This window comes from Pavona decussata, unplaced genomic scaffold (assembly GCF_977016875.1).
Source record: "Pavona decussata unplaced genomic scaffold, jaPavDecu1.1 SCAFFOLD_84, whole genome shotgun sequence".
NCBI lineage: Eukaryota > Metazoa > Cnidaria > Anthozoa > Scleractinia > Agariciidae > Pavona > Pavona decussata.
The window spans coordinates 4,357,779-4,382,843 of NW_028145502.1; the positions used below are offsets into that span (position 1 = coordinate 4,357,779).

At 39.4% G+C, this 25,065-nt stretch overlaps 1 protein-coding gene across 1 annotated transcript; it reads right to left on the bottom strand.

Moving 5' to 3' along the window:
* Nucleotides 1-876: 876 nt before the first annotated feature.
* Nucleotides 877-25,049, bottom strand: LOC146475576 (cyclin-G-associated kinase-like). The gene is made up of 25 exons (XM_085115953.1): nucleotides 24,744-25,049; nucleotides 24,555-24,616; nucleotides 22,587-22,646; nucleotides 21,094-21,208; nucleotides 20,021-20,163; nucleotides 19,594-19,719; nucleotides 18,642-18,731; nucleotides 17,274-17,409; nucleotides 16,539-16,645; nucleotides 16,163-16,208; nucleotides 15,324-15,462; nucleotides 14,623-14,672; nucleotides 13,959-14,107; nucleotides 13,183-13,305; nucleotides 12,356-12,501; nucleotides 11,523-11,636; nucleotides 10,994-11,074; nucleotides 7,703-7,900; nucleotides 6,765-6,958; nucleotides 5,463-6,047; nucleotides 4,170-5,264; nucleotides 3,390-3,535; nucleotides 2,764-2,892; nucleotides 1,928-1,975; nucleotides 877-1,127 (listed from the first exon to the last, which is right to left on the bottom strand). Exons 1-25 carry the CDS (start codon nucleotides 24,868-24,870, stop codon nucleotides 1,026-1,028), a joined length of 4,311 nt encoding a protein of 1,436 aa, XP_084972079.1. The 5' UTR covers nucleotides 24,871-25,049; the 3' UTR covers nucleotides 877-1,025.
* Between the last annotated feature and the right edge of the window lie 16 nt (nucleotides 25,050-25,065).

The window sequence follows — 25,065 nt, forward strand, 5'->3', positions numbered from 1 at the left end:
TCATCAACGACCTACGTCAAGGGAATTTTGTACGATAAATTCCAAGCCATAAGAAATTACGGCGACTAATGCAACCCGTGTGTTAAAGTTATCCCACAACACGCAGTTAGCTCATACTATGTAATTTTTGACTGAGTTTGGGGGTGGGGATATTTGGCTCAAGCCAATAATGAATATTTTCCTGTTCGGGGAATAAGTTTTTTTTAAATGATATGGCCAATTTAAATCTGTTCATAGTTGAGTTGCAGAATGATTTGGGAGTTTCGGATATAACCCGAATTTCCTCGCTGTTTTGAGATCATGAGCTGTTTCAACCTTCAAATTCTCTGTTAAAAAAACTAAAAATCACTGACTAAACCACAAATATATTCATCCTTGTTTCAGCATCAAACCTCACCATTTATGGCAGTACTATGACCATTGCAGAATTTATGACCTTGACAAAAACTCTACGTTTCCTTCGCACAGTCTAACCCGTTCTCGCCCCCAGTCGGCTCGGCGATAGACCCGTCCTTCCCATTACTCCTTGCGCACCCTTATCACGTGCATCTCCACGCGAGCTTAACCACGCGAATCTCACTACTAAGTAAAGCCGCGGTTTCACGTTCCAACATTGTTGTACAACATTTGTTTTATAACAATGTTGGATGCGCGGCTAAACGTGATCTAACAACACTGACATTCATCCAACAAAAATGTTGATCTTCTAATATATGTTGCTAATGGGCTCCTGGTGCTAAACATTCCAACAATGTTAAACCAGCAAATGTTATACAACTATGTTACAACGTTTAGCTGCGGCTTAAGACAGAGACGACTGGCTACGAATAAGCAATCATGGGCATTCGTTCAAATGGTTCAATGCACTTTCAATCCTAAATTGTGACCATTCAAATAAAAGCTCATTTGTTTTTTCGTCATTTCTAAGATCTCCCTTTGTCTTGCATTATAGCATCGTGTGCAATTCACACACTGAATATTACCATTTTCATCTAGACTACACAATAGTAAATTTACACAGTTCTTTAGTACAGTGGCTTCGATCCCTCTTCTTCAAATATCGCCCAAGCGTCGTTCAACTCCATGAAGATCGCTCGAGCCAGCGGCTCCTCCGGAGAACCAGCCAACTGAAAAGAGAAACGAAAAGACCGATTCACAAAGCAGCAATCATACGTAAAGATGCGCTTAAGCCTTAGTCCACCGCAGGGTAACAGTTGGGCACACGACAGTGAATTTTTCTTCTCCTCCTAGACTATTTATCATGTTCCTAAATTATTCGTTCCTATTGTAGAGGTTGAACGGTTAAATAGAAGAAAGATCCTCGTAGTTATTACGCAACTTAAGTAGTTGCCAAAAGAAAGCCTAAAAAAATCAGACTTGAACGGGATTCGAACCCATGACCTCTGCGATGCCGGTGCAGTGCTCTACCAACTGAGCTATCAAGCCAACTGGGAGCTGGTCATATTGTGAGTTCGTAAAATACCCGTAAAGAATGAAGAAATGAATATGAATATATGAAACATATATGAACTGCGGGTGAAAGACTAAATAGAAGAAAGATCCTCGCAGTTATTTACGCAACTTAAGCAGTTGCGAAAAGGAAGCCTGAAAAAAATTCAGGCTTGAACGGGTTGGAATATATACAAAGTAGATCAGATAACGTGGATATTTATTTCTAAGTGCCGTTTCGGTCGGAGCTGCTGTCGTGCTTTCATAAGTTCCCTGTTTATTTGGGTGATGGATGTCCAAGGTGACTTGGCTAGGGTAGTTTTAACCAGGGCTGAGTTGCTCGAACCATGGTTAGCGCTAACCATTAGTTAAGAGGTGTTAAAACCTATAGGTTGTCATGGTATTTAAACCGGGTTAGCGCTAACCATGCTTCGAGCAACTGGGCCCAGAACGTCACGGTGGAACGGGAATCTCTTACCTTATCAGGGTGAACGGACAGGACTGCTTTTCGATACCATTTCTTTACCTAAAATGAATAAACGGCGTGTTACAGGCAAATTTTGACGCTACACACTGTTCAAAATAGGACAAGGAACCTAGTCCCTGGTGTTGTGGGGTGTCAATAGGAAAGCGAGGCTAAGGGCAAAGTTTTTGTTACGTAAATAGGCCATTCCTGAGTTGCTTTGAACCTCATTATGAAAGCGAGACTTCGTGCATAGTTTTTGTTATGAAAATTAGTTTTCATTCATATGCAAACAAAACTAATTTTCATATGATAAGCTTTGCACTTAGCCTCGCTTTCGTAGTGAGGTTCAGCAACTCAAAAATGGCCTTACTTATTCATCCCTACGTTATTGTTGACTGGGTTTGGTTGACATCAGGCATGGATCGATCGGCTACAAGTAGTTGTTCCCTGTTCCCTAAATTTTTATTGCTCTCTACGTCGGTACTACGTGAACGAACCGCATATCCTAGATTGCTGAACTACTTAGAACATTTTGTCTTCATCACGGCGTCGTACCGAGTAGACAAGCTTTTCCAGCAACGCGCTTGGTTTGGCAGACTGTTTCATTGCTTTCTCGTTATTGTATTGATAATGGATAGTTGAGGAAAATTGAAACTGGATTTCCGCAACACAAGTCAAGGCTATTAAAACAAACAAACAAACAAACAAACAAACAAAATAGATCCAGTTCGCTTTCCCAATCAAACTCTTGACCTCTCAAGCAAATAAACAATCATGCGCTTACAATAAAAGGAACACAAAGAACTTGCAAAAAGAACTGTACAAAGTCATGTGAAAAGCTATCTTACCTGGTTGGGCTGTACAAGATTGTGCATGCCACAGGCTTCCCATCTTTCCTCACCTTCCCACAAAATACTGTGTAACGAGCACAGCAATGCCCGGATGTTGCCCTTCTTTCCTTCGGCCCACTCATCCACCTTCAGGCAAAGAAAAACATGTTTATACTTTGAAACTTTTACTTGGTCGATACTCTTCATCTGCTAGAAGGACAGGGCCATATTTGCGACACCATTAAGAAACAACTTGACTAAGGGGGTGTTTTTCATGTGAAACTCGCACCGGTGCGAGTGTGATACCGATATGACATTGTGATTTCATTCCGCGTTTTATACATGAAGGACCCTTCCTGTCGGGCGACGTGATTGTGACGTCATCTTGAACTGGATGTCGAAGACTACGCATTGGTTATCCGTTCCAGACTCGTGACATCGGAATGAGGTTTCATGCCGGAATGAAAATCTCGCTCCGGTACAGCGACCGGGGTGAACTCCGCCGGTTTGACTGGCCTGCAGCTCGTGGTTTCACTTGAGTTTTGAACATTTTATGTGGCCATTCTATGATTTATATAAAGAGTATAGACCATAGAAAACTGCTGTCGATTTGTTAATGAATGAATGAAGCACACTAATGTTACCTTAGCCTTGATGGGGTCGTCAGGCTTGTTCTGTTCTTTCTTCAGTGATTTCAGTGATTGTGTGCCTGTTTCTGGATCACTGGTGGCTTTAAAACCTTGTGCATTCAGAATGTCACTAAACTCGTTTTTGCCAACAGGCTTAGGAGCTGAAAAATGAAATCAAAGCATTGTCAAACGAAAAAATACTGCCTCTTTCAAGGTCCGTTTTCATTGTTCCTCTGTGCTATAAAGACTGGCGAGGATAAATAAAGATGATGATGATGATAATTAGTATTCGTTTGGTACATAACGCATTCAGTCGGCAACTTAAGGACGGTGCCTACTATTGTTACTGTGCATACGTTGTGCGCATCTCGAGATATTCGGGTTTCCTATGGGTGGTGCCTACTAATAAAGTGATATTTTTGTGCCGTTTATAACTATGTGGGCAAAGCAGATCTTAGCAAGGGTTATTGGTATCCAGAAAGAAAGTTTGGGGTAACCACGCATTTTTCAGAGATAATCGAGGTTCAATTTGGAAAAAAAGCCATACATTGCTTCGCATTTTGCAGCTTTTTAGAATTATTATTGCTTAATTATCTCTAAAAAATGCTACCCCCAATTTTTTTGGATACCAACAACCCTTGCTAAGATCTGCTTTTCCAACATAGTCGTAAACCGCACAAAAATACTTAATCTATGTTAGGAGGCACCATACTTAAGTCGGAAAGTAACGAACTAACGAAAGGCTACAAAGGAGCGAACAAATTTGGCAAAGCATGAAACTCTTTTAACACTCACCATTCCATTTTTGTCCATAATTGCCAAACACTCCAGAAGAGCCAGACATGGAGTAAGACGGTGAATAATTAGGCTTCTTTTGTGTCTTAGGTGACGAAGAAGGCTTAGTCCCAGACTGCCATGAGGGCTGCTGGGTCGAGCGAGACCAAGAGGGACTGGAACTAGCGCCAGGCCCAGGCTTCCTCTGCATTTTTGGTGACGTCGTGCTCGCTGTTGGGAATTTCGGTGCAGCGGAGGCCTTTGGTAAACTGGACTTTAAATTCCCAAAGTCTGCAAATGGATCACTCGACGTGGGTTTGCTCTGTGGGACAGAGCCGTTTGTTTTTCGAGGCAGGGTTGGTGAAGGCACCTTGTTCGGTTGAAGGGGTGTTGCGGAAGAGTCACCCCAGTCTCCGAATAAATCCGCGTTGCTTTTTGTCTGGGCCTGTGATGTGCTTGTGGGGGCCTGGGAGCTGCTCATCCCCAAAAAGTCCTCACCCGCGCCTGTTGGTGTTGCCCCAAACGGATTAAAACTCCCTGAATTTGTTCCGCTGTTTTTGGAGCCGAAGGGCTGAAATGTTTCAGTACTACTACTGCTTTGAGGTGATTTAGAACCAAACGGATCAAAGGTTTCAGGTTTCGTTGCACTTTGCTTGGGTGCAAAGGGATCAAACGATTGCGCCTTATTATCTTGCTTCGACGCAAAGAGATCGAAAGCATCGGTTTTACCACCAGTTTGCTTCGACGCGAAAGGATCAAACTCACTCGAAGGTTTCTCGGTTGAACTTTTAGAGCTAAAAGGATCAAACAAATCTGAAGATGCACTTTTATGAGAATTACCCGCCATGAGATCGTCCGCATTCTCCGGAGATTTAGTTCTTGTTGTATGGAAGGGATCAAACGTGGCGGACTCACTGCTAGGAACTGTAAACGACGTGACATTCTCCCGGCTTGAGCTGGCGCTGTGGCTTCCCAACTGACTGAAATATTCCTCATCACCATGAAGAACGCCAGGGCTAAGAACATCATCTGCGCTTTTGTTTCGTTTCATTGGTCTGTGGTGGGTTTTCTCTGTGCCGCTAAAAAGGTCCACGTTTTGACTGTCCTTGCTTCCACCTAAAAGACACAGGAGGCGAAAAGACACGGGCTAATTTAACAAACAACAATCTCCCGAAAACATTTTTCAAAGGGAAGAATGTTGAGGCGTTGTGTGGCTTTGTTTACTGTTGATTGCGTGACACCCGGAAAACCGATTCACCTAATGTAATGTAACGCAAACCTAGACGTTTGACCGGGGTGGAGATGCGAGCTTACCTGGCGATAGATTGAGCAGGTCAACTCCCATATCATCCACGATTGTTACATGGGGATCCGGTTTTGTCACGCTTGGTCTTTCTAGACTTGACCCTCCATAACTGTTGCTTTCTAAGTTCAGCAGATCGACGTTAGCAGTCTGCTTGCTTATGATAGGTTCATCTGCATCTGAATCACTATCCTCTAAATTAAACAAGTGTTCGTCTAGTTCATCGCCCAATGGCGACCTCAAATTAAACAGGTCTATATCGTCCTGGGTACTAGTTCCCTGTCCTTCTCGCTCGGAGAAGAAATCATGCGCCTGCGATGCAGACTTGCCAGCGGCAATTTGCTCCCCATTGCGCAGGTTCCCAAAGTCATCGTCGCTATCATCAAAGGAGTCTCTAATTTCTGTTCTCTCGTCTTTATCTTGCCAGTTAACGGCGGCAAAGAAGTTCTTGTTGGCTTTGCTCGCTGACGCGCCGTCTGAACTGTCGGAATCTGTCCTCTCAGCAAGTTTTTCAGGGATTTCGTCCTCATCTTCGTCTTCTACTTCGTTTGATTTGGACTTGAACACCATGTTTGATTCACGATCATCTGCATTTACTGTAAAACAAATTGGAGAGTGAGAGTGAGCAACCTTTATTACAAAACGGCGCTGAGTCAAAGCGCGAACGGAAAAGCGTTTAATGTCGGATGCTACAGCAGATAGTCATTTTATGTCTAGTTTGTCAACCTCGTTTCTAGGGTCTCTCCCATTTCCGTCCTTGGGAACGAGGTTGTCATAGTGAACTAGCCGACCTACTGGTTACCCCTAATTTCCTTTTCGGATTTCAATAGCCCTTGCTAAGATCTTCTTTCCCCACGTAATTATGAACCGCACAAAAATATCTTTGTTTCAGTGGGCACTTCCGTTAGGAAACCCAAGTTTCTCGGAACATTTCGAGATGCGCAGAACATTAAAACCTACATTAGAAACGCTTTTCAACCACGAAAACAGCCTAGGTTTTAACAAGACTTTTAATCTAGGGTTAGTGGCCCAGCCTAGTAGCTAGCTGTCACGGAGTCATTTCCTTACAATAGGAGACTTTCGTATACAAGTTTTTTACTTTGGACTTGCATGCGGTCGGTCACGATTTTTGATCACGTGTTTTGAGAAAGTGATATTATGGGAAACTTGAACTTTTAATTGAGAATTTTGATGTTCTTGTTTATTGTGCGGAGCTTTCGAGAGGGAATTTATTGTTTTGTATCGTTGGAACGGTTTTCAATCCCGTTATTTTGCCGTGGACAAATAAAATCTGAACAGTAGCTATAACTTACCAAATTCTTCCTGGCACTCCAAGTATTCTTCCTTGGTCGAGAAACAGACCTGAGGGAAGAGTTTGTCCACCTTTAGTGTGTCCCAAGTATGAGTAGCACTGTTCACCTCCTCAGCATCAACACTGATGTCCAGAGTTACATGAAACCGTGAAGTGAACTTGCTCTCATCATCCTTGTTAATGTCCAACTCATCTCTGCAAAGAGAACATGCAAAAGCCACTTCTGTCACCGATTTTTTGCGTTTCTTTGAACAGCCAAAAAACATATTTGAAGCGATGGAATCGTCAAAATAATGGTTCAGTCTTGTTAACAATAACCCTAATAATGCACAGAAACTAGTATTAATTATCTTTGGCTGGGGATGGCTAGGATGGAAATGGATTGCAAATTGAAAAAATTGGCTCCTCCGGCGTAATGTGGAGACGAGTCGTCAAAAACTGCTTATTGTTTGTTCTTCTCCGGATAAATCCCTTGATATTTTCTTCCCGGTGCTCTAACAGCAATTTCATGTTAGAAAAAAGGTTCTTTGTCAAATATTTGAGCCATTTTGAGGAAATGTAGCAAAATCGCCGTAAAAGTGCCCCTTTAATCAGTCTGTCCTGTACCACAACCACTTAATCCCACCCAACATGAGGACGAAACTATGTAAACTGTTTAGGTTTGTTCAGACTTGCATCGTCTGCTTATAAGCGCCACTGTTACACTGTCCACCCTACTCTGCCTGTCCCAATTTGTGAATGATAAAAAAATGTTCTGTAGATGTTTTCAAATTTGTAAAATCGTTACTTTTAGTGCAGACCCTTTGCAAAAATGAATGCCTTTTTGTTGTTCCTTTGCACGCACGCACCATAAAGAGATTTTTACGGTGGCCACTTTTCGTAATCAACTCAGTTGACTGTTAAGTCAACCATTCGTGTACAATAAGAGATGATACATACCGTGAGTATTTGAGTTTCTGTGCTGATGGTTTGATGAATCCAGTGTGGAACTGTAACAGGAACACTCTCATGGACGTGACTTTACCCTGCACCTTCCCACCCAGAGTGGACCGGCCATGATAAACCACGATGGTTACATCTCCTTGTAAAGTCAGATTCACTGGAAATGACACTTTCCCATCGCCTAGCGTGTATTCCCTGGAGGAAAATAAAGCATATTTTGAAAACACTGAATTCACTGAATTCTCGCCGGACTTGTGGACTATTCACGGCTTATGGTAAAACTGACCTTACACAGCTCCTTTGACACCTTTACTGAAGATTTTTAACCGAGTTTAAATAAAGAACTCCTACTCCTACTCCTGCTCCTACCACCACCACCACCAATATATCTTTATTTCATTAGTAATACTTCGCTATTATTTGAACTCGCTCAACTTTTATAAAAATGGCGAACTATCCAGGAACCACATTGACAGAAGTGGCGTACAAGTTAAGAAAGAAAATGAAAAATTCACCGTCGTGCGTTCACGTTCTCCACAAAACCTTAAATGTGGTTATTTCACGTTGTTGTTTTGCAGAGAACGGCAAAGAAATGTACAAAAATGTAAACGCACGTGCAGAGCGATTGTTTTTGCTCATTAAACCTATTGTTTTGCGGCGTTGTCGTTGCCGTCGCCGTCGTAGTTGCTTAAAGTGCCCATATCGGAAAATTTTTTATTTTCTTATCTGAATCTAAACATCACTCTAAGAACTTCAGTGAAAAAATTTTTCGATTTGCATAAAACGCGAATTTTTTATGAATTTTATAAGACGTTCAAATTTGCCGCCATTTTGGCCCAGGATTCGCATTAGTCTCCTCTCGGTTTAGCAAGAGCTGTGACGTAGATTCAGGAACACGTGACTTCAGCCTTTCTCTGGATCTCACTGAAAACAAGTCGCGGTATTTCTGCACGTTTCTCGAAAATGCCGGAAAGATGTGTTGCAGCGAGATGTGGAAACATCAAAGACGAAGCAAATGGAATAACCATGCACAGGATTCCTTTCTTTGGCACTACATGCCCGCAAAGACTGAGGAGGCGAAAGAAATGGATCGATTTTATGCTGGAGCGTAGGAAGATGTGGACGCGCGCCTGGATAGACCTCGTCCTTGTGCTCGATGCACTTCAATGACGAGGATTTCACAAGGCTGATGAAGTCAGGTTTAAACTTAAAACGTGAACTGAAGTAGGATGACATCGCGTTTGTGTTTATCCTTTAAAACAGCTAAGCGAAAGGAAGACGAAGACCGAGAGACACCTTCGAAGAGGAGCAGGGAAAAGCGAATGGTAAGCTTTCGATGCTGAATATTCACACCCGCTTGTGACATTCTAAACGTTGTAACCTTCTGAGGTTTATAGTTTGACCTCACTGTTAACTCAGTCGCAAGTTTTATTTGTTTTGGTATATATTCTCATAGATCGTGAGATCCGCGAAGTTTCGTTGAGACCAAGCTCTCAAAAAATACTAGCACAAATGCTACCACTGATGTAAATAGATCGATGCGAGAACGGTCGCACTCGGCGGACACAGAAAACATTGTAAACCACGATGTAGATAAGGTAGATAAACTGCAGCAAGAATTCAACGAACTCAAACAAATATTGTACACACATGTGTTGCAGAATTCTGCAAACAATAAAAATGTTGAAAAGTATAACAGCTTTATCTCTGAAATTCTAACCACCACAACGGGGGTTCAAAATAAAAAAGGGCACAAACCAAATAACAAGCGCAAAGAGCGCAGAAAAAAATTGGCAAAAAAATGGATTGAGATACAAAGAGAAAAACACGAGAAATTCATGAAGAATTTTTCAAACAAACAACTTAGCGACAGCCTGTTAGCGTTATTTCTAAAGGGCTCAAATTTGTCCCGACACCGGTGACAGACACGAATTACATTAGACGCCAACTCTTGTTAGACTTCGAACATTTCGCAAGACGTATGCGCCTAAAAGATACAATGGATTTTGTTAACTGTGGGACAGTGGCAAAAAGGAAATTAACGTGTTCATTGGACAAGCTAACAACTTCCATCCTACAATTAAATTTACGGCCGAAATTTCAGAGAACGAGACAAGCTATTATTATCACAGTTCAACACGTGTCCTTCCTGTAGTTCCGCGAGAACAATGTCGCTAGTCAGCGCTTCCCAATTGCCTTCGACTTCCTTGCAGCAGTAGCACCCGCTGATATTTGCTAGCAGATCACGGCTACAGTTACCACAAGTACATCTACATGGAAAATAATTCGTTCGAATGTTTGTGAGTACTTGGCCATAGTTTTGACAGATGATAATGAAGAGCGCGTATGCAAAATGCAAGGTGAGAACTTTACCCTCCACTAACACGCACTCTATTCTCCAAACGTTTCGTTAAATCTTCCTCGAGTCGTCGCTTCTCCTCTTGTTCCTTGCGATATCTTTTTAGCCATTCTTCGTCTGCTATCGGCTCGTCCGCGTACGGTTCGAGTGTATCATCATCTTCACACGTATTACTTGTCTCGTGGACGCCATCTATCGCCTCGACTTCGACGCTTTCAAATTCGTCCTAGCTGCTTTCTTCAGCGGTTTGCTCACTTTCCGTGTCAGATAAGTTTTCTGCCATGGAATATACTTATTTGGAGCTAAGTTTTTCCTTCCTACCGGTGAATCTGACGATTTTCTTTCTGCCGCGAATGTACTTTACTGAAGGTCAAGTGAGTGCATAGACTCGAGAGTTCCTGAATGTACGTCACAGACCATGTCACGTGGCCCTATTGTGAGCCTGTCGGCATTCTCATCAGCGGGGCGGGTGGACCGCAATAAAATAGGATTTTAAAGATTTGTAAAATTCATAAAAAATTTGCGTTTCATGCAAATCGAAAAATTTTTTCACTGAAGTTCTTAGGGTGATGTTTAGATTCAGATAAGAAAATAAAAAATTTTCCGATATGGGCACTTTAAGCTCCCTAATGACACTGGTTCACGCGCGCTCACTCTATTAGAAAAATTTGTAGTCGTACTCGTCTCTAATGGGTCTAATCTACAGGTCTCTAATGGCTACGTGGCTACGGGGATATGGCCTACACGCTTCACGCTGAAAGCACGAGGTATAACCACATTCTCTGTGGGGTATATTACTGCAGTGCGAAGCCACTGTTTCTGAGGTATAACTTTGAAGTGGCCGAGTATTCTGCAGTTAAGCCTTTATATTTACTTCTGGTGTCAAAATGACAAAGAATTCTAAAACAGGAATGTTTTCGAACCCTTACCTCATCTTCTCGATCTCTTGAACTGTTGTGAGAATTCTCTGTTCACCATGGTATACCTCAATAAACGGGCGGCAGCCGTTCCTAAAGCAAGAAAAAAAAAATCTGGTTTATTAGCCTGTTGCAGGCATTCAGATACTACGGAGGAGCGGAGCAAAGAAAACTGCCATGCGAGTGTAATTAGGTGGGGAGTCGACTCCTCTCGGTTTTTCGCGCGCGCAACGTTTTTTTTTCGTGCCGCTCCCACTGTCTGAACAATTGGCACGGGCTAATGGTTTATGCTTATGGCACTTTACAATAACAATAATCTAGCACCTGTTACTACTCACAAGGCTAAGTCAGAAATGACAGAAAGAAAGCAATTCGGATGGGTAACGAAGAATTAACTTCGGAAATTTACCACGCAGCTTCAAGCAGCGACTGAAAATGCAAGTAGTATGGTCCGAAAGATGTTCAGCTGCAAGACTGAGCTACATGTATTCGTATACATTACGCCTTATTTTCAAAAGTGTACCCAGTATGAAATACGTACCTGGCCTTGTTGAAGGCTGGAACAGGGTGCATGGTGACAGACTTAATGTACACTGAATACTTGTGAGGCTTCATGTCCTGGTTATTGATTAGTTGAGTAATGTACAATAAATACCTGGAGACAGAAAATAACACGAAATAAAATTAATTCATGCTATAACGCCCCAGCTCAACATTCCAAATAGCCAAGTTCTCCCCGAGTCTCTCAATAGTTCAGTGTAAAGCCTCCAAGTGGCACGAGATTGGTAATGGCTTGGATTCACGTCTGATATTCAGATCTTTTTCTTTGTCACAAGTTCATGACACGATGAACGTAACGTATTTCTCATTTAAACATTGTCATCAAGCAAGCCCAAAATTCATTGGATGGTAATGCTGCAAGCCCAGATAAATGATCCAACATCGTTCATCCAAGTAAAACTGTTGATCTACATCATTCTATATGGGATACTAGACATTTTAACATTGTTAAACCAATAAATGTTCTACAAAAATGTTGGCGAATGCAGCAGACCTGCACCCTTCAAAAGCTCTATTTTCACTGGACCTTGATAACCGGCAGCTGCATTGTTTTTTAGGGGTGGGAACATTGTTCTGTTGTCCGTTCTTTTGTCTTCTCGACCAACCACGTTAGAGAATGCAAACGGTGCAAATCACCCCGGCGAATTTGTAGACTTTCGATTGAGCTTATCCCTCAAAAATAATAATTGATTATGAAAAAGAAAAACAATAGTTACTACCCAAAGAAACACTTATAGGCTATTTAAAAAGGGAGGAAAATTGGAGGAAAAACAAAAAAGGAACCAGCTTGGAGTAAACAAAACTGTAACATACCGTTCCTGTGATGCAGTAAGCGATACTTTGTGTCCAATCCCACAGCGACGAATACTGAACATGTCAGCTGCTCCATTTGGATTTTTGAACAATTTACAAAAGACAAAATATGCTGCAACGATAACCCCAGATGCTTCTTTGCCATCCTGACAAATAAAATACATAAAAAGGTTGAAAAACACAGAACAATTCAGTGTTACGCTAGAGGGACTCAGGAAGGTATCAATTTTTTTTAACGTAAACCATACGTTTGATGTCAGAGTTAACTTGCTAGACCGGACGACATATCCTTAATGATTTTATTCTTGAACAGGACAGAAAGAAAATCAATTTTCCAGCTTGCCCTTTAGGAAATATGCTCCCTAGCTTGTCTTGCTCACTAACTCAAAAACATTTTCCACTGGCAACGTTACTAACCATGCGAAAAACCTTGAAGTAAAATATCAAACACAAGACACAGTGTTTCATCACATATCAAACACCGAGAAGAGAGCTGAAAATACAACGTGTAGCGGAGGGAGTATTTTTGACGAACGTCGAGGTATTGGATATTGTGATGAAACACTGTGACGAGTGTTTCATATAACTTCGCAAACAAAATGATTTTGAAGGGGAAATTTTAAAAGGATGCAAAAACGAGGAGTTTCTCATCCAAACACGTCACGGTGCATGATTTCCGTTGTCTTTGGTTTTTGAATTATAAATGAGTTTAAGAAATGTAAAGTAAAGTGATACTTGTTTCACAATGTAACTTACAATACCGGCTAATGTCATTTCAGCTTGGAAAACAGGCGTACACGCCGATTTTTACGGTATTTATTTCTTACCTGGCAGTGTATTATAACAACGTGTTTCTTGTTAGTCTTTAGCCACGAGTGGATTTTCCGACACAGTGATATTAGTTTTTCTAGTGGCGGCAGCCTGTGACTCACCAAGCAGCAATTGATTACCTGAAAAAATATGACGAATATTATTGAACAGCTACATACAGACACTAGGACAAAACACTGAGTCACACTCTAGGCCATGCTTAACACTATAATGTTAAAGAGTCAAGTAAATTGTGGAACATCAGTAGATGGTATAAATGTCTCTGGTTATTGACCTGATTGGTTAACGAAGTTGAGGCTGAGATATAATATTGGTCATTTGTCAGTTAAGGACGGTGCCTACTAATAAGAAGTATTTTTGAGTAGTTTATGACTATGCGGGGAAAGCAGATCTTATCAAGGGCTATTGAAATCCAAAAGGAAATTTGGGGGTAACCATGCATTTTTCGGAGAAAATTAAGCAACAATTATTCTAAAAAACGGTACAAAACATGGCAATGTATGGCGTTTTTTTCTAAATTGAAGTTTTATTATCTCTGAAAAATGCAAGGTTACCCCCAATTTTCTTTTTGGATACCAAGAGCACTTGCTAAGTTCTGCTTTCTCTGCAAAGTTTTAAACTGCGCAAAAATATCCCTGTATTAGTAGGCACTGCCTATAGGAAACCCGAGTATCTCGAGATGTGCAGAACGTATGCGTAGTAACAAAAGTAGGTAGCGTCCTTAAGCCCTGATGTTATTGGTTGTGAAGACTAGTCTAATCCACACACATACCCTGTCACCAAGTTTATCTGTCCTGTAAGTTCTGGGTGATACGTTTATTACAAGGTAGTTCTCGGGATATTTAGCCTCCAAGAAATCTCGGACATCGTCAATGTTGTTCTTATAGGTGGACTCAATCCCATCAGCAGGGTACGACATTACTGAAAAAGAGTAGAAACCCAGAATATAAAACAAAATATAATTTTCTGAAAAGATATTAGTAAAGTGAAGTTAATCAGTCTACAGTCGAACCTCGATTATCTGGACCTCGATTATCCGGACTATTCGATTATCCGGACTTTTTTCTCTGGTCCCAATTTTTTCATGAATATTAATTAGTTGTGATCTTGAAAACTAAAAGTCGCAAAAAGCCCAATAATCCTTTCAAAAGACTGTTGAAACAGCGTATTATCCTGTGCGCTTTTTAAAATTCGCAAGTGCGACGAGACAATACCTGAACTAAAAGTTTTTATTTGTAAATACATACAGGCTGTTTAGATTTCACAATTAAAATGATGTTTTCTTTGCTGTAACCTTTTGTTTACATTTATATCTCATTAATATTCATATTTTCGATTATCCGGACTCTTGATTATCCGGACTATTTACCGAGGTCCCGACGAGTCTGGATAATCGACGTTCAACTGTAGTAAGAAACCATAATAATTATACATACCCATAATTCTAGACGTAATATATGACAAGTCCAAGTCATTCTTGACATACCTAATGGAAAACCAAGTATTTAAAAAGGTTAGGCCTTGTCTGCACTAATTTGTTTTTGCCTATGGTCATGCGGAAGCAATTGAAAATGTTCATGAAATGGGAACTTTCAATAAGAGTTTCAAAAGTGGAGTCTTTCAAAATGAAGGGATTTAAAAACTCATTTGTGTGCGACTGGGTAAAAAAGTAGAGACTTAAAAATGCTGATGCCAGTTTTGAACATTTAGGCAAAAGTGCCATTACATGTAATTGGCACATGGTAAAGCCCCAACTTTCCTGCTGATTACCATTAACTGGGCATGTCCACAGAGTGGCTATTCGTCCAGTGTTTCCAGGTTGAATTGGAATTTAGAAATGTTGGTTTTTGTGGTGGAGGGAAAACTGGAGTACCTAGAGAAAAATCATCGGAGTAGGGACGAGAACCAACAACAAACTCAACCCACATATGAAATCAACTTTCGGAATCGAACCCGGGCCACATTGGTGGAAAACGAGTACTCTCACCACTGCACCATCCCTGCTCCCACTAATTAATTTACTAATCAACTAATTGGAATGAAACTGCGACTGCGTTGAGGAAAGTCACAGAAAGCCACAGTGCATTGCACAGAGTAATTGCTGCCCCCAAACTTGTGTCAAAAAATTCAATCTTACCCTGCAACAGACTGCATCACTTTGTTAGACATGTCTTTGATGTTGCTAAACAAACTGTTGGCACCTTTAACTACTCCGCCCAGTCCTAGTAATGAAGAGGTCCCAGATGGCGCTTGTGCAGGAGGGCCACTGGTACTTCCTGAAAACCATTTGAAGTCCAACAATATTATTTTAATACTAATACAAAATGCCTCTTTCACTGCAGATCACAGAATGTGAAGTTTGAGATTAACCAAGGGGTAAATGAGGCAAGTGCCTCGGGTTCCTGAGGTCCTGAATCACACTGATGCGTAAACAACAATAACATATTTGAGAAAATAAATTGTTACCTGATGATTTAGAGCGTTAAGTTCCGTGTAAATGGTTTCAACATTTGGTTCAACATGCGTTCAACACTTTGTTGAACCAAATGTTGGAGGCGTTCGAACAGGTCGTCCTACATTGTTGAAAGTGGAAAAATTTTTGAAGGCTTGTTGAAAGTATGTTGAATAAAATTTAAATCGGTTGAAACTTTCATTCAACATCCATACAACATTTCTCGAAAATGTTGAATAGTGTTGAAGCCGTTTGAACACTCCGTACAACATTTACCCAACATCCTTTCAACTTTTGTTGGTCAACCGTTGAAACCGTTTAAAAGACCTTTAAAAGCTTGCGATTCCTTCACGAAATCTTTTTCAAGTTGAAAAAGATTCCGCATAACGCCCTAGACTTTTAGATCCTAAAACCTAATTTTGTTTTCCTAACAATAAAATAATTCATATAATGGCGAAAAAAAAAAAAAAATGTGAAACAGCTACATGTAATAATAAAAATTATTAATACGTTGTTATACTAACCCTGAGGGGATCTTTCTCCTGATGAAGGTTGTGGGACATCATCATTCTGTCATAAAAATCCACAGGAAAATTACGTTGGAATTTTAAATAAAATCATGATAGAAGGTGTGGCATTTCAATGTTTCTATATGGTAAGTTTCAAATGCAAATGGCAGGGTTTGACAGGGGTGACCTAGAGCTCTCTATTCAAAAATATTAAGCATGGGATTGTAAATAATACACAAAACAATTAAAAGTGAGAAGTTTTAAATATAAGTGCTGGCCTCAAATAAACACCACATCAAAGAATCCAAAAATTTAATAGGTGCCATGGTGCTTTTTTGAGTACACATGGTATAATATAGATAATCAAGGAATCTAAACCCAAACAGCTCACCACTTTTCCCTTAAGTTCGACATCCATAGCAATCGCAATGGCTTCAAGTCCAGTCAGCACTTCCTTGATATCTGGTCTGTTTGCTGGGTTTACTTGCAGCATATATCCTTTATAAAAAAAATAATAAGAACAGTCAATGTTTAGACGGGTAACCCCTTCAATCAAACAAACAAACAAACAAACAGTATATCACATTGTTATTAATTTTATTGAAAAAAAGTTGCTAGCACTGGCATTCATGAAAGAAAGCCGCCTTTGTAGACAAAAACTATGCCCAATTGAGCACACATTTCAAAATAAGGTGGACAATTAAGTTCAGATAATTACATTGGGCACAAACCAGTAAATGAATGTCATCTTAATTCATCTAATAATAATAATAATAATAATAATAATAATAATAATAATAATTATAATATTGATTTGTATTGCACAAATATCAATCCAAATATCAATCCCTGCTCATGCAACCAAATTACATGTAACCACAGTTCTCGGTAAGTTTCAGAGTAGACGATGAAGTACACGTAGGATATTGCAAGGCTTACAGAATAAGTATTAATTTTTATATAGGTTTATCCACAGCCTTTTCCATAGCGTTTATCCATAGCCTTTTCACCAGATCAAACTCTGAAGTAGCCAGTTTTTTAGCCGACTGCCGGCACTTAACAAAACCTTGTGTTTCTGTATTCTGACACAGCATGTAGTCACTTATACAGTGGTCATAATACTTACTCATCAAGTCATGAAAGACTGTATACTTGGTGTCACTTTCTGGGATGGTGTACTTGGCATTAAGTATTCTCAGCTTAGCAGAATCTTCAAAGGGGTGCTCCATAAAACAGAGAAAGAACAAAACACATCCGAGGGCCTGAAAGGAAAAACAACCAGACAAACTTATCAAATGCTGTGTGACCAGTTTGCCAAGGTTTACACTTACTTGACTGACCCTTGACCCTTGTCCCCAAGGGGGGAAATAGGCCGGATTGCCATGAGTGTACAACATTTATATCATGGGTGACAAATTACTCCAGGCCTTAATTTTGGCAAGAAATTTCAGCATTAATTTTTAATTTCACATGTGAAATTACAAAATTGTCATGGCAACGTTTCCTATATCCAAGATGGCGTCCAGGTTTTAAGATGTTACAGATGAAAGAAGTTACTGCATTAAAAGATGCTGCAGAAAGCAAAACACGTGAAAGAGAACAATTAACTGGGTGAGGTTTTTTGAGAACTGGTGTGATGAAAATGGCCTTGAGAAAACACCCTGAGACGGTTCGTCCTGAGCAGTTGGATAAAGTACCCGGGCGGTTTTTTGCCTGCGTGTGTAAACAAGATGGAACCGATCGTGATTGTGAGTATTATTAATTTCGTCGCCCATGATATTAAAAGGTAATCAAGTGGTATACTTGTGAAATTAGGAAATAATTTCACTTGCATTTAGTCAAAATTCTAATAATTTCCCTTGCCTCAAAACACCCATGAAATTACTTCCTAATTTCAATCACCACCATTTGATTACATACGCTAATTTTAACTTTTACTCACTGTAAGTAACATTTAACCTGCCCTGGCTAAACTAGGACATAACATGTAAATAAGGGGGTTACAGCTGTAGTTTCTAAAGAAACTGTGGTGCTGTGTCGGTGGCGGAGTGGAAACAAATAGTTGTTTTTATTAACTGTGTCAAGGTTGTTTAGCCACCATAAAGGAATTCTAGAATCCCTTTAAGTGGCCCAATTACCCAGTTCTCAACTCAGTTGATAGACCAAACATTCTATAGGAATAATTTAACATAACCTGCAGAAGAAAATAATACTTTTTCCTCACACTGCTTTAACAGCAGCTAAACTACTAAAATTTAAAGAAACAGTTCTTATTTCTGACAGAACAATTTTCAAAAACGATTTTCTTCTACACACTGAATATGTTTCTTGTGTGACAATTCAGAGAAGGAGAAATACTTGATAATGGTAATAATGACCCAGTATGCAATTAAAATGGTGCATTTTGTATGAAATATTCAAATCAGTGCACGTTACAACACAGTGTAGGATACAACAATGTGTCTTTAAGACAATACTTCAAATAATTATTTACCCAAATGTCAGCTTTCTCAGTCACTGGCATGTTACTATATAAGTCAATCATCTCTGGTGCACGGTACATGGGGGTTGTGTTACGTTGGATCTAAACAAACAATGACAATGAATTTTATTGATGAATTGCACAGCACAATTTAAATTGATATGTATCAGGGTGGTCATTAAGGTTTCAGCCACGTTATGTTCACTGAGTTTCACACCTGTTACAATCTTGCTGCTTTGTGAGTAAAAATGAGCCTGAAACATCAACATCACCTGTAACACCAAGGCTCTTTCACAGGTATTCTGCCCTTGATTACAGTACTGTGTACATTATGCATGTTTTATTCACTGTTTTGCGCTTCATTTTGTGATAAAAATAGAAATCTTGCCCATGGCCATAGGTTTTTATTGCAAACAAAGTGCAAAACAGCAGATAAAACATTGGAGCAATGTTTGCTGAAGGAATTAAAGGGACAGTATCACGCTATTTTTAGTAACACATTGAAAATCGGAAAGATGCTATTCGGTTGATAGAAACCAAGATATAATGAAGAAATTCCATTAAAAGACTGTCAGAATGCAAAGAAACTATCCACGGATATTTTCCCCGGCAGATGACCAAGATGGAGAGAGGTTCAAATTTGAAAACGTCTGGCGGACGTTTTCAAATGTCGCTGTTGTAACGCACTAAAATAGCCGGTTGTACTAAAATTGGTTCCACCTTTCGTCTTAGAATCACTATTAATATTTCTTTAAATAAGCGATTGAGAAATTAATTAACACAGTGTTCAAAGTTTAAATTTAGTGAATTTTGGCCAAAAATCATGATATTTCCCATCGATCTCCCATGATACTGCCCCTTTAAAGGCCACATGCGACATAGCTCAGTTGTGCACTCAGCTCTTCAGTTGCACTGCCATGCCTCTGTCGCTCCAGTTGTGCTTGCTACTTGCACAAATATTTACCTCATCTTCAGCAAGGCTGCGTTGAAGTGCTGTCCAGGAATCATCTGGAATGACTGGTGTTACAGTAGAGCTACCAAAGTCACAAAGTTTGATTTGGCCTTTGGTGCTGATCAACAGATTTTCAACCTGAAAACAAAATTATATTGCTTATATGAACATACGAACTCACAATATGACCAGCTCTCAGTTGGCTTGATAGCTCAGTTGGTAGAGCACTGCACCGGCATCGCAGAGGTCATGGGTTCCAATCCTGTTTAAGCCTGAATTTTCTTCAGGCTTTCTTTTCGCGACTGCTTAAGTTGTGTACAGACTCCAAGGATCTTTCTTCTATTTTTAATTCTTTCATCCACAGTTCAAATATATGTTTCATATATTCATCTTCATTTAGAACAGTTAACATCATGACATCTATCAGCACTGACAGTACCTTCAAGTCCCTGTGTATTACTGGGGGCGTCTGTTTGTGCATGTGAGCAACAGCGCGGCAAGTTTGATAAAACATCTTCAGCACTTTTTGTGGTGGGTAAGGCTGGCCATATCTTTCTTGTAACAGCTTGATTAACTCTCCTCCTATCAAATAATGCAATACTTTGTACAACAACAGCAACCTACAAGCATTCCCTTCTGAAATCACTCAATCATTTTATAACAAAATGGGACACTGTGCACTGTGCAACATACAGCATTCTACCCTTGTTAGTCTGTGGATCTAAAGTTTACATGACCATTGATAAGGAAGTTGTTGAGTACAACTTTCATGAGGTACATGTATGTACATTTAAGGTTTGTTAAGTGCTTTGAGCTGTACAAGGTAAGAAAGTAGATAAATTCCTGAAGTATGTCCATTCAAACAAGAGCTATTGAGCAGTGTTTTCCTGTGGTGCTGTTTATTATGCTTTTAACTTTGAATCCACAGATGAAAACCTGACGTGAGGCCATTCAAATGAAAGCAATTGAGCAATCCTAGTTGTTCACAATGCTGTACATGTAATTGGTGGATTAAACTCACGAGTCTGGGGATGAAATCCAAATAAATGCCCATTCAAATGAAAGCTACTGAGTAGTACTTTCCTGTGGTGCTATTTATTAAAAGTGGTTACAAGATAATTCTAGTTTTTGAGCATGTGGATAAAGTCCTAAAGCTCGACTATTTAATTAAATGAAAGCTACTGCGGAATACTTTCCTCTGGTGCTGTTTATTATACTGTGCAAGGTGGTTCTAAGTTTTGAGTCTATGGATGAAATCCTAAAGTGTGACCATTCAAATGAAAGCTACTGAGCAGTACTTTCCTGTGGTGCTGTTTATTATCCTGTATAAGGTGGTTCTGCGTTATGAGTCTATGGATGAAATCCTGAATGTATTACCATTCAAATGAAAGCTAATGTGCAAAAGCCGCTCATGGTGCTGTTGACAACACTGCAAATAGTAGGTGCAGGTTTAAACTATTAGTCTGTGGATAGACTCCTCAGGTATTAGAGTATTTTCACTTCATGCCTTACCATTACAGAGCTCTGTTAAGATGAGATATTCAGACATTCCATGCTCAGTTTCTTTCTCATTCAGAGATGCCGCAGAATAAAACTGTACTATGTTGGGGTGGCCGCGCAGACGTTTCTTTGAGCAGTTAAGGTGGATAACACTTTGGTATTTACTAACTTGGGAATTGACTTTGAAATAAAAAGGAAGATGCTAAAAGAGGCTAGAAATATACAGTATAAACTTTTGGATAAAAAGTAGTACAGTATCCCTCTGTCCAAAGAAAAAAAATCCCTCTCTCTTGAAAAAAGAAAATTAATGTATCCCAGTTCCAATGGGACAAGACTGCCCACCCCTCCCCAAAAATAGAAAAAAAAAACAAACCAAACATTTACAAATCCCCCCCCCCCCCTATTTCCCATCTTGAAAAATAGCTTGAATTTAAGGATGATATTTTTAAAACCTACAACTCATTTGTGTTCTGTCTAATGAGTATTCCTGACTCTGGTAGAGTTACTGACTTTTGATCTTACTTTCAGATGGCATGCTTGAAATAACAATTGTATCAAACATGAGGAAGAGTCTTTCACCTTATTTCCAAACACTGAGAAATGGGCTGAAAAAAGCTTGAGGTGTTTGGAAATCTGATGAAAAGTTCTTTTGACTGTTTGATATAGCTTCTCAAACCACATACATACATACATACATACATACATACATACATACATACATACATAGTTTATTTGGTAAAGCAGGTTGGGGAATTGGCAAGACATTAAGTCCTGATGTGGACCTGCGCTATCTAAAATGATCAATACTAATTCTTTGAGAAATTCACAGCAAAAGTTCACCAAATTTTATGATGATAATTTATTAAGATCACATTTCCAAACCTCCTTCCCAGCAGTGATTTCTTTACATTTCTCTTCATGAATAATTATTATTAATGAGTTTGAGAACTATCAATGTTATCAATCAAACAAACAAAATTCAAATGTTCAGAACCAGTTCCCACTTGTTTCTGGACTTGGGATTGTGCAAGTGAAAGGGTATTAGACTTGTTACATTTGATGGTAATTACTATAATTGATTTTTAAAAGACCAATGTCTTGTGTGCAATGTCCTTACGAGACTTGTACAAAACCAAAACAGCTGGATGACCCTGCCAGATACTTATTCAATGTAACATTATTTGGCTGCCAAGAACTTCCAAATAATAATTTCATCCAACTCTGAACCACCCACCAAATAAGTACATATACCACTGAAGGGGTACCTAGAAAAAAAGCCCTAAGAGACGTCTGATAAATTGTTAGATTCTCCTTCCAAATTACCTTGTATTCACTTGTGAAACAAAAGGAGAATTTGACCTTACATCAAAAGTCACTTACAGTAGGGCCCTATTCTGTGCACCTCTTTTACTGTGCAGATCTATGGTATGAGGGTCATGTCAAGGTAGATAAGAGTGCAGTACGCCATGGTCTGATATCACAGCATTTTCACTTGTAAAGGATACAAGGATCGTAATTTCATTCAGAATAGCTTTATTTGCTGCTTCGTCTCCTGCCATGAGCCGCTGAAATAAAAATAACGTTGAGTGTTCAAGTAATATATCAAACACGAGACACAGTGTTTCATCACATATCAAACACCGAGAAGAGAGTTGAAAATACGATGCGTAGCGGAGTATTTTTGACAAACTTAGAGGTTTTTGATATTGTGATGAAACACTGTGATGAGTGTTTGATATAACTTCTCAAACAAATTGATTTTGAAGGAGAAATAATTAAGGATGCAAAAACGAGGAGTTTTTCGTTAGATATCCAAACACGTCATGGTGCATGATTTCCTTTGTCTTTGGCTTTTGAATTATTAATGAGTTTGAGCAAGGTACAGTGTTATAACTAACATATAGTGCACACATATTACCGTTTGTTCTGTTGGTCTACCATCTCATATTTGTCCTCCTTGGACGTAGTTAATAACAAGTTATTTTATTACTGTAAATGCTCATTCTTGACCTTGGAATCTTGAACAATTGTATGGAAAACTCCTCTCTCAATGTCTACTAATGTTGAAGCATTGAAGCTTTCCACTGTTTCTCACTGTCTTCAACGGCAAATACTTTCTTCAGTATTGTCACATGTATTTAGTCACGTGACAAGTGAATAAATATCACAGGTAGTTAACAACCCTCATCTCTATTTACGATTGGAAGGTGGTGTCCTAAATAGAGATGGGGTTACAAACTAACTGTGATTTTTAATCACTTGTTGTCACCTGACTAAATACACATAAGTCACGTGACAACAATGAAGACAACTGAAGAAGACTGTGAGAAACAGTCAAAAGCTTCAATGCCTCAACAGAGAGACAGAGAGAGAGACGAGAGTTTTCCATACAATTTTATTATTTTTGCTGATAAACCTATCCAGCAAAATAACTGTTCTGTGGGGTGAAAATCACGAAGCCATCGAATGCCCCAGGGTAGACTAATGCCCAGTTACTGGGACAAACAATAGAGTGTTTTCACTTGACGTCACAGCGGCCATGTTGGTGTCCCAAACTAAACCTCTGGGAATTGTACTCTATTTTTATACAAATACTTTCTTTTGTTTCAGTAAAACAATATGGTCAGTAGTTAGGTGAATGAAAACACTCTATATATGCAAGAAAGCCAAACTAATACCTGGGGGAGGGGGTGAGAACTGAAGGAACTGGGGAGAGTGACTTATGCATTATGAAATAAGAATGTACTTTACTCTCTCCCTTTTACCAAGTTAATTTTATAGAAGGGTAGAAAAAACACATTGTCTCAACATAACATAATTACATAACCAAATAAAATTTTTAAATAGAAAAAAGACCCTCACAGTTGTTTGTTTGCACAACTTAAGCAGTAACAGAAAGAAAACCTGAAAAAAAATGCAGGCTTGGATGGGATTCGAACTCATGACCCCTGCGACGCTGATGCAGTGCCCTACCAAGCAGCAGCAGAGCACTACACCGGCATTGCATTGGTCACAGGTTTGAATCCTGTTCAAGCCTGAATTTTTTTCAGGCTTTTTTTTATCGCTGCTGAAGTTGTGTAAATAACTGCCAGGGTCTTTCTTCTATTTATTAATCTTCCCACCAGCAGTTCAAATATACGTTTTCATAATTCATATTCACAAATATATTTTGCAAATAATTTGGCAGATTTTTTTTCCTACAACTGCCTCACAGATTTTACAGTACGGTTTGGTTCTATTAAATGTAATAACAGAAATGAAAATTTCCGTATATGTAAGTTTATCCGTTGCAAACAATCATGGTAATCTTATAACCTCTCGCATAATTAATTACATTATCAGGCTATTACGTAAAAACTATCGACAAAATGCAACGTTTCTTTTATAAATTTGATAACAAACGGAAAACTGAAAATACCAGACATAACTAACTACAAAGCAATTGAAAAATACAAAGAAATGGCAAATGGTACCTTAAGTGCATATTCCTTTCCTGTTGACGTGTCCTGGGCTACAAAAACAAACCCGTAACCTCCTGAAAATAATCAGAATTTAATTTATAAGTAAGCTCACTAACTAATTAGAAGAAGCGAATTGTACAAAATTCGTCATAGAACAAAACAAGATTAAACGCCATCTTCGAGGTAAAACAACAGCCTTACCTTCTGCGATAACTCTTCGAACTCTGAGCTGCACAGGGCCAAGTTCCACATACTGGCCAACAAAGTCATTTCCCGACTTCCCTGTTTGGCTTATGTAGTTGAATGCTGAGCGAAATAATTCGGCCATTTTCCACTCCTGTTAAATCTCAAGACAATAGCCGGCTACAAGAATGACTCGTGTTTTTGGAAGTTTCTAGTTCAACTCGCATTTTTACGATGTTGAGTCGCAAGCCGAAACGAGTTCTACAACAATATCACAGTGTCCAAAACTCGCCGAAGTCGCCATTTTGTAACATGAACTCGATCCTAAACTGCGCATGCC